Source organism: Nannospalax galili, unplaced genomic scaffold (assembly GCF_000622305.1).
Source record: "Nannospalax galili isolate Female #2095 unplaced genomic scaffold, S.galili_v1.0 scaffold115, whole genome shotgun sequence".
In the NCBI taxonomy this organism is placed as follows: domain Eukaryota; kingdom Metazoa; phylum Chordata; class Mammalia; order Rodentia; family Spalacidae; genus Nannospalax; species Nannospalax galili.
In genome coordinates this window covers 7031340-7043742 of record NW_008340588.1, presented here as the reverse complement: position 1 = coordinate 7043742, position 12403 = coordinate 7031340, and the positions used below count along the sequence as shown (strand labels likewise).

Here is a 12403-nt window from a genome sequence, read left to right as displayed (position 1 = left end):
GGGGAAAAGATTACCATGGAGCTGTGTGCTACAGAGGGAGAAACGGCAGAACTTCTTAGCAGAGTCCTTAATGGCAACACACAAGCATCTGAAGCTTTAGCTAAGGTGGTTCACCAGGATGTAGACTTAACTGATCCCACTCTGGATTCCCTGGAAGTCAGTATTCCACAAGACATTCTGGGAATTTGGGTGGATCCCATAGGTAAGTGTAGGAGCATGTGTTTGCTGTGTATGCTTTGGCTCCTTTGCTTTGCTTAAGGGGAGAGGGAAGTTTCAAGAGACAAAAACTATTGTTTTAATTATTCTGAGAATTTCATATAATGAAATGTGATTTTATTCCTTCCCCCATTTCCTCCCTCCAACTACTCCCCCAGACTTCCCTAACATGTGTCCCTCTTTTTTTTTTTTTTTTTTTTTTGATAACCCCCTAAGCCCAATTAGTGCTTCCCATAAGTGAATGTATGTGGGGCCATTCACTGGAGCACAGGCACCTACCAATAAGCACACCCTCAAAGGAGAATGATTTTCTCTCCCCCAGCAACTATCAATCAACTACCAATAGCTCCTCATTTAGGGGTGGGGCTTGTGAGCTCCTTCCTCATTCATGTTTTAATTTTGGCTGGCTTGAGCTTATGCAGGTCTTGTACAGGTAACCATAGCTGCTCTGAATTCCTAAAAACAATGGCCATGCCCTGTCTAGAAAATTTGTGTGTGTGTGTGTGTGTGTGTGTGTGTGTGTGTGTGTTTTGAGACAGGGTCTTCCTATAGCCCCAGTTGGCCTAGAACTCACTATGTAGACCAGACTGGCCTTGATCTCACAGAGATCTGTCTGCTTCTGCCTCCTGAGTGCTGGGATTAAAGGCATGTGCCACCACACTTAGCCAGAGAATTAATTTTTAATTTAAAAATTTAAAATTATAAACAAGGGGGTAGGAGAGATGGCTCAGGGGTTAACAGCCCTGGCTGCTCTTGCAGAGGATCTGGGTTCAGTTCCTAATACCCACATGGTGGCTCAAGGAGAATATATATATATACAGGCAAAATACCCATACACATAAAAACTAAAAAAAATATTTTTATTACTTTTATGTGTATGAGTATATTGCCTGCATGTATGTAAGGGCACCCATGTCATGGTGGAAGGTCAGAAGAGGGTGTCAGGTTCCCCTGGAACTGGAGCTACAAACAGTTGTTAGCAGCCATATGGGTGCTGGGAATTGAACCCACTACAAGAGTAGCCATTGCTCTTAACCACTGATCCATCTCTCCAGCACCAATCCATCATTTTTTTAAGTGTTAAAAAATGAAATCTTTCCTCTCCCATCTTCCTGGTGTATTTTTCCCAGCACAGTTATAAGAACTCATTACAATGAGCTGAACTGCCTGACCATCCTATCCTACAAGCACATTAACACAGTGTTTAAAGAAATGGCTTTCCTTTAGTCAGATAACTACATAATATTTAACCAGTAGATTATGTATGAACATTAAGAATCTTTACCCCAATTTCTGATCACCTAAAGGTAAATTGATATCTGTTACAGTTCTGAAGGACAGGAATCTCCTGTCTCTGGGATCCACCCTAAACTATGTTTATCTGACTCTCTGGATCTTTGGCCAGGTACATCTTCACTGTGCACTAATTTGAGTGCCCATGCCTGTATGGGAAGCACTTTACCCACTGAGCCCATCCGGAACTGTTTTTGAGTCCTTTTGATATGCAATATGCTATGCTAGATTCCTTAGGATTATAAACATGTCCTGTCCCTTCAAGAGTTCTCATATAAGTCAGATGTGGTGGCACATGCCTTCTAGCCCAGAATCTAAAAGGTGGAGGCAGGAAGATCTTGAGTTAGAAACAAGCCTGTACTATATAGAAACCCTGTTTCAAAACACCAATTAAAAAAAGAAGAGTTCTCATATACCCAGAAGAATGAAACATAAGCAACTTAAGCGTGAAGTATGAGAGTTCAAATAATTCAGCAGAAGCAATATCTGAAGGTGAAATCTGATTGGTTACCAATTAGTACAAAAGAGAAGTTTTAAAGACAATGCTTCTAGATATATTTACCATTATCTTCTAAACAATCGCTACCTGAATTTTTATTTTTCAGATTCAACCTATCAGTATATTAAAGGTTCTGCCAACATTAAATCCAACCAAGGCATTTTCCCTAGCGGACTTCAGTGTGTCACCATTTTAATTGGTGTCTATGACATCCAGACAGGCATGCCCCTGATGGGAGTCATTAATCAGCCCTTTGTGTCTCAAGACCTAACTACTCTCAGGTAAAAGATGAATATTTTTGGTTTTGAGAACTTCTGGCCTCATCTTTGCATGTTGTTAGGGCTGGCCCTCTATAGGACATTCCCATGATTGGCTGGTTTGGGGTGTTCCCACTAGAAGCCCATATTTAAATTGGGGTGCTTTCTATCTTCAGTCCTGGGTGTGGCATAGTTTTATTTGGGACTAAGTGACAATGATATCAGTTTTAAAAGAAATAAATACCGTCCTGGAGAAATCAGGGCTTCATATTTGGGATACAGCAATCCTATTCCCTGTTTCCAGAATCCACTCAAATCCAGAAGAGAATGGTGCTAAACACTGTTTTCCAATACACTGGAACAAGGTAGATGTTACTACTATCACCAGTTGAAATTCTGCATAATGTTAGAATAAATTCAAAACAAAATGTGAAAAGTATTGAATGGAAAGACTGACAGATACGGCCAGGGTTAGACCTAACTATTTCGGAATGCTGTCAGCATCATTTTCCTTCCTGCTTCCTCCATTGACCATTTCTACTGACCTCTGATTATAGCATGGAGAATTACCAGGACCCCTATTGCCTCTGTGCTGAGAGTTTGACTCCTGGGCAGAGCAGAGTCTAAGTAGAAGAAGCGTTTTTAGTTTTTCATTGAAAATACCTCACACTTTCCACTATTTAGGACTACCAAATTTTATTAATCATTGAGTTACTTCAGTTAAGGATCATTTAATCCTTAATTGTTATAAGTTTAAACCTCTGGAATTTTAATGTTTTTCCTCTACCCCAGTTTTCTTCTAAACCAAATATGTTTTGGTAATGTTTAAAAGGTCATTAAATACTGGGCATGGTAGTATACACCTGTAATCTCAGCACTCCAGAAGCTGAGGCAGGAGGATCACAACTTCAAGGCCAGCCTCAAGCTGTAAGTGATGACTCTGAGCCTGGAAATTAATATTGAGTTGCTAATTCATTTCCTGAAGTTACTGGCATGCTCACAGCTGCCTGTGTTGTTGCAGAGAGGAGTGCTGGGATTTTACTTCATTCTCATATCCAACTAGGGTAACACTATACTATCTGTGTGATTCTGGCCTCTAAAAACACTGCAAATGTTCATTACTGCTTTTGTCATTTAAAGTTTCACAGGGGAAAAAAATGAACATCTAGATCTACTTACAAATGTCTTACAATCCTTATAGCAAGCCTATTGTCATTGGCTTACTCTTTTTGATTTTCTCATTCACTAGCCCCTCTTGGGCTTCTAATACCAAGTAAGGTGGACTCATGTGCAATAGTAATGACACCTTCCATACATCAGTGCTCCACTTAGCCTCTGTGTCAGGTACTCTATTTACAGATGAGGGAATAGGCTTAGAGACATTAAATATATGGCTAAGGCCCATTTATCAAGTAGTAGAACCTGCATACAAACCCAGGTGGCTCATCCCTGAATCTGTGGCACTAAATTCTATATCAGCCGCCTCCATTTTTAGGCCATGAGTACATCTGCACAGAATCCAAAATCTTTGAAATTTCTTAACAATTCTTTATAAGGATTGTATAGTATTAGCTCAGCTGGATATGAGAATGAAGTAAAATACCAGCACTCCTCTCTGTAACAACACAGGCAGCTGCAAGCATGCCAGCAACTTCTGGAAATGAATTAGCAACTCAGTGTTCATTTCCAGGCTCAGAGCCACCACTTAAGCTTGAGGCTGGCTTTGATGCACTATGCATTTTTCACATTGTTACAATTGAAAGCAACATAAATAATGAAAACCAAGCATGCTTGTCTGAAACTGTTCTTTGCAGGTGGAAGGGACAGTGCTACTGGGGCCTGTCTTACATGGGGACCAACATTCATTCCCTGAAGCTCAGCATCTCAAAAAGAAACAGCAGTGAAGCCCAGACTGAAAACACCAGCTTAGATGCAGAGTTCTCCCGTCCCTTTTCTGCAGTCATCAGTACAAGCGAAAAAGAGACTATCAAAGACGCACTGTCGCGCATATGTGGAGGTAGCATCTTCCCGGCAGCAGGGGCTGGTTACAAGAGCCTCTGTGTTGTCCAAGGCCTGGTTGACATTTATATCTTTTCAGAGGATACCACCTACAAGTGGGACTCTTGTGCTGCTCATGCCATTCTGAGGGCCATGGGTGGGGGCATTGTAGACATGAAAGAGTGCTTGGAAAGAAATCCAGAAACGGGGGTGGATGTGCCACAGTTGCTATACCATGTGGAAAACGAAGGTGCTTCTGGGGTGGATCTCTGGGCCAACAAGGGAGGACTGATTGCATACAGGTCCAGGAAGCAGCTGGAGACGTTTCTGAGCCTCCTCATCCAAAACCTTGCACCTTTGGAGACATAGACATAGGACTCTGACCTCAGTTTACCCACAAACCAAACTCAAACTGTTTCTTTTTATCTCTATCTCTTGAAGATAGTTTTGTCCTATTGATATTCACCTTCCTCTTTTGAGGAACATTTTTCTCATTAGTGTTCATTATGTGTTCATAATGTTAATTTCAGTAAATTAATGATGATCATGCTGCAATTAAATTGGTATATGATATTCTTACACTGAATATTGCATTGTTAATGTTGCTTGGAATATGTCAATAAAATATTGAAGAATGAGGAAAACTTCAGTTCAATTAGAATGATTAGAATGACTAAATATCTAAGCTATACCAGAATCATCACTGAAATGTTGGGGGAAATCCAGATAGGATTTGCTTGGGTTTTATTTCTTGTCTTGAAAGAGAAATCTGTGGTTTTAGCTTGTGAAAGAACATCTAGATCTGTGGATCTGCATAATGTAGCCAAGTTCATGTACTTACCATAGTGTTCTTTTATTTTCTTATAAAAATGAAAGGCAGAGACACTGTGGGCTCCCTCCCACTTTAGAAAAAGCAGGGAAGAAGTTAGAGACTGGGAAACAGAAAGGAGGGGGAAAAACGCAAAGAGTGAGGAGAAAAAGGGAGGGAACAAGTGGATGGATGGATGGATGGATGGATGGATGGATGGATGGATAGATGGATGGATGATGGATATTAAGGGAGGGAGAAAGCAGATAGATGATAGATAGATAGATAGATAGATAGATAGATAGATAGATAGATAGATAGATGATACATACATACATACATACATACATACATACATACATACATAGATACATACATAGATACATAGATACATAGATAGATACATAGATACATAGCTAGATATGCAGACAGACAGATAGATGGATGGGTTAAACAGAAGGGTATGGAGAAAGAGGCCTCTATAATTCTTGCATATTTACTATACTTTGCAACAAAACCAATACAACCTTTCTCAGAACTTGGCATAGACCACTGGTACTATGCTCTTTGGCAACCCTGGTAGTGTCAACTGGAGGCATCCAACAAACCTTCAATGTTGACTTCTTTCCATCATGTGCCCTCTGGGGGCCAATGGCTGTTTCTACAGCATCCTTACAATTAATAAATGATAGAAAATAAATCAAGCTTGCTTATTTCTTCTATTATTAAATTGAAAAAAATAAATTGACAAACAACTTGTGTATATTTACTTTGTGCATGATGCCTTAAGGTATGCATACTACATCAAGATAATACCTCACCTTTTGTGGTGAGGACTCTTAAAATCTATTGCTAATAATCTTTTTATGTGTATGCGTGTATTGCCTGCATGTAGGTAAATGCACCTGTTTCGTGCAATGCCCTCAGAGGACAGAAGAGGCTGATGGAGCTCCTGGATCTGGAGTTACAGACAGTTGTTAGCTGCCATGTGGGTGCTGGGATTCGAACCTGGGTCTTCTGCAAGAATGGCCAGTGTTCTTAACTGCTGAGCCATCTCTCCAGCCCCATATTGCTAGTAATCTTGAAGTACACAGTGCATTACTGTTAACTATAGTCACTATGTTGTACAATTATTCTTCCTACCTAACTGAAATTCTGTTTCCCGTTGTCAATATCTTTCCAACTCCCCTCTGCCTCAACCATTCATATTCACCATTCCACTCTCTGTTTCTGGGTTTGAGTATTTTAGATTGCAGTGAGACTCCAGCTCTTCATAATGGCAAAGTTCCAATCAATGAACCTCCTAGGATCTGTAACACACACTGGTGTGCACTTAGAGGGAGTCCATATCTTGACTGCTGTGAATAATGTTATGATGGATGTGAGAATGAAGATATCTCTAACATAAAGGAAATTATGTTCTTTTAGTATTCAGTTGCATGCAGAAGATTCAGTCAATGATAGAGTTGCAGCTTTTAGAAGTCTACACTGGGCTGTATGACTAACTACCATCTTTCAGGTTGTATATTTTTGTCACTGACAGGCTAAATTTAAAGGTTGATTTGAAGACAAGTTAATTCTTCACAAAATACATCAGAAACAAAAACCCAAGATCTTTGCTTGCTCCCACATGCCCCAGTGTGGAGAAATAGAATGTTCTTTCTTCTTTTAAAGAAAAGCAAATGCTGTTGGTATGAACATTTAGGGTGTATAACTGATAACATGCAGTGACGCAGAGCCACTTTGAATGAGATTTGAATGAACAGTTTCTCAGTTAATAGAGAAAAGACCTGAAGAGAAGGAGGAAAAGAATGCTTTCTGTAAACATCTGTTATAATCTGCTGACCCTCCATATCTATGGCTTTCACATCTGCGAATTCAAGCGATGTTGTATGGAAAATATTTTTTAACTTTCATCATATGTACAGATTTTTTTTCATAGCATTATTTCCCAGAAAATGCAATATAACAATTGTTACATATATATATTATTTATATTGAATTTTAGGCATTATAAATAATTATTACATAAGGAACTTGAGGCCTGGTGAATTTGGGTATCCATGGAGGCTAGTTCTAATTTTAATTTCTTCACAGAAATAATTTAAAAATATTTTCAAAGTAATCTGGGGGCATAATCATGTCGGTTTTCATCATGTTCCCTCTATTTCTACAGCTTTATATTCAACAGTATTTCTTTTAGATTCACCTTTATCAACATCTATTAAAAAAACCTTCAATTCGTTTTGAAAATCATATTCTATTTTTTGCATTATATTTAATCCATCAGCTTAGTTGTATGTTGTATATGTTTGTGTGCTGTATGTATAGTACATGCATGTAAGTGTGTATGTACATGTGCCCATGTATACATGCAGAGGCCAGACCAGAATGTCGAGTGTTTTCCTCTGTCATTCTCCACCTTATTGCCTTAAGTCAGGGTCTCAGCTGGTTGGCTAGCAAGCTCTGTGATCTGCCTGCATTATTCCCTCAGTGTTGACACTACAGGTACACGCATGCATACCTGGCTTTTTACATGAGTGCTAGGGATTCAAACCTGCATCCTCATGCTTGTAAAGTAAGCATTCTTACTTACTGAGCCACATCTCCAGACTTTCAACATAATTATTAAAGAAGAAATAGAATAAAGAGTTTTGAAAGAAGTCATCAGCTCTCGGAACATACACAACTCATTAGATGGGAACAAGAGTTGGTGTCACGAGATGGATGAGGATTGTAGAGGGATCCTCTTGGCCACATGGGTCAGGTGGCTTATGTATTGGTCAGTGTGTTTTATAGGAAATTGCATACATTAATCTGCTAGGTCACTTAGATGGACAGTGGAAAACAACTTCCATACATATCAATAGAAATCATCTCTGAAGCTCAAGTTGGCGTTGATTCTCTTGTTCTCATGACCTGTGTCCAGTCACTTCTGAACCTCTTGACTTCACTTTGAAAATTCACCCAGAATCTCTACATCCTCATCATGCACACATGCGATAAAGTTTTTTTTTAATTTAAGTCAAACCCCTATATAGCCTATAAGCCCCCACCTCTACCCAATCTTCCTGTTGGAGCTCGTGTCCAACCTGGAAGAAACAGCTCCCTCCACAATGGACCAGGGCAGAAGATTCTTCTGCAGCATAGCTGTTCATGAGCTGTCCAGGAGATTCTTCAGTGGCATACTTTTCAAGTTATCCTTGCAGTGGACAGGACTCCTCTGTGGTATAGCTGCCTCTAAGTTGCCCAAAGGACTTCCTGGGCTATAGCTGCTTTTGAGTCCCCATGATCCTGTAAGTAACCCCAGTAAACTCATTGGTTCATGAAGCTGGAGCTGGCTGGAATTGTCTCATCGGTCTGCTGGTGTCTTCCCTATGTGGAGTGAGCAGATGTTTCTTTACCTCTCCCTAGGACAAGTCCCATGATACCATGGGATAAGAAATCAGCCTTTCTTATTTTCTGCTATGAGCTAAGTATCTGTTTTCTCTACAAAATTCCTGTGTTGAAATCCTAACCCTCATTGATAGTATTAGGAGTTGAGGCCTTTGGAAGATAATCAGGCCACAAGATAAAGACCACATGAATGGGGTTAATAATGCCTTATGAAAGAAGCCTGGCAGAGACTTCTTACCCCTTATATCATGTCAGGACACAGTAGGAAGTCACAATGTATGAGTCACAAAGAAGGCCCCCACCAGACACTGAATCTGCCTTGATCTGGGACTTTTATATGTTACAGAACAGTGAAAAATATTTTTTTGTTGTTGCTTTTTGAGATAGGGTCTTCCTGTAGCCCCAGCTGCCCTGGAATTCACTATGTAGATCAAGCTGGACTTACTCCCACAAGATCCTCTGCTTCCAGAGTGCTGGTATTAAAGGCATGCACCACCTTGCCTAGTGAGAAATAATATTTTTATTAATAAACTACTTGGTTGTGGTTTGAATGAGAATGTCCCCCATAGACTCTAAGTATTCAGACATTTTGTCCCCAGTTGATGATGCTATTTTGGGAGGTCTTAGAAGGTATGGCCATTCTGGAGGAAGCACGTCACTGGGGGTGGGCTTAGAGAGTTTTTAAGCCTTGCTGGATTTCTAGTCACTCTCTTGCATTCTATGTCTGCTTGAAGATAAGAGCCTTTAGCTTCCATTCCTCCAGCCACCTCTGCCACTGTGCCTCCTGGCCATGATGAACTCTTGCCCCTTTGGAACTGTGCGTTAAATAAACTCTTCCTTTTATAAGTTCCCTGGTAATGGTGTTTCTGTCACAGTGACAGAAAAGTAACTAATACACTGGTTTTTGACATTTGCATAGCCTTCCTCATGGACTAAGGCACACTCTTCCTTGCTCACTCTGTTCCAGCTGCACTCCCCACCCCATGCTGCCCCTAAACTTGCCAACTGTACTTCCTCTTCCTTAGAACCTCTTCACTTTCCTTTCTCTCTAACTGGAAAGCTTTCCCTAGATACCAGCACAACCCCCTCCATCACCATCAAAACTTTGCTTATATGGCACTGCATCATTATTTCTGGCTGTATCACTTTAGTTTGCAACTCACTTTCTCCCTACCCTGTTCTACCCACCCTGTCCCCTCCTCTGTTATTCCACCATAATGTCACAAGGGCAGAGATTTCCACATATCACCCACCTCCAGTGCCTAGAATGTGCCTGGGAACAATAATGTTAAATAAATGCAGACTGAACAAATAGATTAGGCTCAGAATCCAGATAGTAACTAATACATTACCAACTACACATTTACTTCTAACCATTATTTTTAAAAATACTTCAGAAACTTTTGCTAAAGTGATAAAAACTAGTCTCCTGGTTGGCCTATGAAATTCTCGATTCTCAATGTGGAAGAACCACTTCTGATATTTGAAGCACTTTACGGAATCCTGAGCCAGAGAATAAGCATGGGCACATTGGTAATCAGCCACAGAGTTAATGGAGGAGAAACGTTTAACTCACTCTTCCTCCATTCTTGTATCTTTCTGATCATAGGGCAGGAAGGAGCATTGTAGTAGCCAGAACACAAGTAACCCAGGCCTTTCTCACTACAGCAAAAGCCGGCCCCTTCCATCTGGGCTTGGGAGTGAGCTACAATGCCACTTAAGTTCTTCTACCTCAGGTCAAGTAGTTATTGTTAAATGCAGGAAAGTGTACATGGAGATAGCCTCCTTAATTTACCCTTTGAAACAAGTTCAACTATGCCTGCAATGATATAAAACATCAGGATGACTGCAAATAAGCTCAAAAAATTGAGGAGCCAAAGAGAGTTCATATAACCTTGTCCTAGGATTTAGGAAGGAGTTCCATTAAAGTGGAACATGTGTGGTTTTAATATGATTTTGCAAAGACAAATAACTGTTATGCTATCAGTTTATCATATAAATGCACCATAAGCCAGGTCATGAATGTGGCAGGAGAGTTCTGTCGTCCTTAACTCTAGGATCTCATTATCCAGCCTTACTCTGAAAGTCATGATTCAAATGTCTAAATGTAGCCCCTAGCATCAGCTGGCTCTCATGTACCTGAAATGTGGCTAGTGTAAAAATGGAAATGCACACTGGGTTTTAAGAAAGCAAAGGATGTAAAATGGTTACAATTCTTCATGTTGATTAGAACATGAGTTGGTAATAGTTTAGATATGAGAATTAAATAAAGTACCAAAATTAACTTCACTTGTTTCTTTGTCCTTTGGTTAATGTAGTTACAAGAAAATTTAAAATTACACATGCAACTCCCATCAGATGTTAATGGGAAAGTGCTGATGTCAACCCTCTATGTCTGTCTGCAGTGTCCGATTCATGTCCATTTCAGTTTGGCACTCTCATCAAACTACACAGCAAAATGTGCACACATATCCATACAACACATATAGCATCTAGTAAATGGCACTTAAATTCTCTTCCTCATACAAAGTTTGGAAACCTCTTCTGAAGATCTAAATCCAGTTCTTATTCCCTGGCCTGGAATAGCTCCTCTGCAATTACTGTGCAGTCAATGAACATGAAATGAGTCTTTCAGGGTTTTTATTTTGTTTAGAGAACTTTACTGTCTTTATCATAGATAATCAAGTCTGCAACAGAGCACAGGTTCCATTTAATGGTGAGTAGAGCCTTGAGGAACTGAGCCTAGCAGTGAGAAACACCAGAATGGATCACACTTGGTAAAGATGAATGCTGTTTCATGAACCCTTTTTTAAAGTCAAGCACCCAATCATTCTTGTATGTTTAGTGAGTTACAATGTGAAGAGGAAGGACTGATCCACCTAACTTGGTATCTAGTAAGTACTGTATACCCATAAAGAACTCAGTGAACTACTTTATGATCCACCTAACTTGATATCTAGTAAATACTGTATACCCACAAATAACTCAGTGGACTACTTTAATAGCATATGCACATCTGTGGGAAGCACTGCTGACTTCAGAGTCAAGCTGACAGGAAGGTCCAAAGCCACAGACTAATAAAGCAAGCCCAGAACATGTAACAAAAGAAATAAGCATGAAAAAAGCTGTTTCTTAGGAACAGGACATTGCACTTAACCAATTAGTGGTTTCCTCTAAGTATCATTTGTCCACTGTTAGTCATCTCCATACTTTGATTTCTATAATGAAGTAATAGTTTGTGAAGGTATTAAGTTCACTAATAAGCGCAGTTAGCATTTAGTAGTAGTAGTTTTGTTTTGTTTCTCACATTCTGGTGTTATAGCTACCGATTTAGTCCTTCCATGCAATCTTTTATAATTGTATACTCACTGATTTTAAATCTGAGAAAAGATATATAGGATAAGTCTTTTCTGCTATTTTGCTTCAACAAGCTAAAGCAAACCTCCAATAAAACTTGACAAACTGTACCCTGTATACCTTGCTACCAAGTAATAAGAACCAGTATTTAAGAGGGTGGGTTTCACAGGACTGGATTCACCACCACCTGCTAGGTAATCTTGTAGATATTAAGCCATGGAACCTCTTTCAATCCCAGTTTCTTCATCTAGTAACGTGATCCATGCCCTCTCTCAGAAGTAATACAAAAGAAAAAAAAATGAAGTAAAAGATCTCTAATGCGTCCTCTAAAAACTATAGGCATTCATTCTTTTCTATTTATATTGCATGTTTCAGCCTAAAGGTAACCAGGAAACAGACATATTTGGGTGATAATTCCAGAAAATTATTAACAGACCTAATTTAGTGTCATTTAATAGCACAATAGGGTATTAACAGCTAATTTTTTTTTTCAGATAGGTCTCATTCTCCCTGGCTGGCCTTGAATTCTGATCCTCCTGCTGCTACCTTCCAAGTGCCAAATTAGGTTATAGATATGAA

At 39.6% G+C, this 12403-nt stretch overlaps 1 protein-coding gene across 2 annotated transcripts in view; it reads left to right on the top strand.

Moving 5' to 3' along the window:
• Inpp1 (inositol polyphosphate-1-phosphatase) overlaps nt 1-5268 on the top strand; it is a 29927-nt gene extending 24659 nt beyond the window's left edge. The window contains exons 4-6 of one of the 2 annotated variants that reach the window (XM_008835620.3): nt 2-202; nt 2115-2289; nt 4080-5268. In XM_008835620.3, coding sequence (XP_008833842.1) covers nt 2-202; nt 2115-2289; nt 4080-4632 — 929 coding nt within the window. In that variant the 3' untranslated portion in view covers nt 4633-5268. The remainder of the gene's footprint in view (nt 1; nt 203-2114; nt 2290-4079) is intronic. The other variant, XM_008835619.3, reaches the window with a different exon arrangement.
• The last annotated feature ends 7135 nt before the right edge of the window (nt 5269-12403 follow it).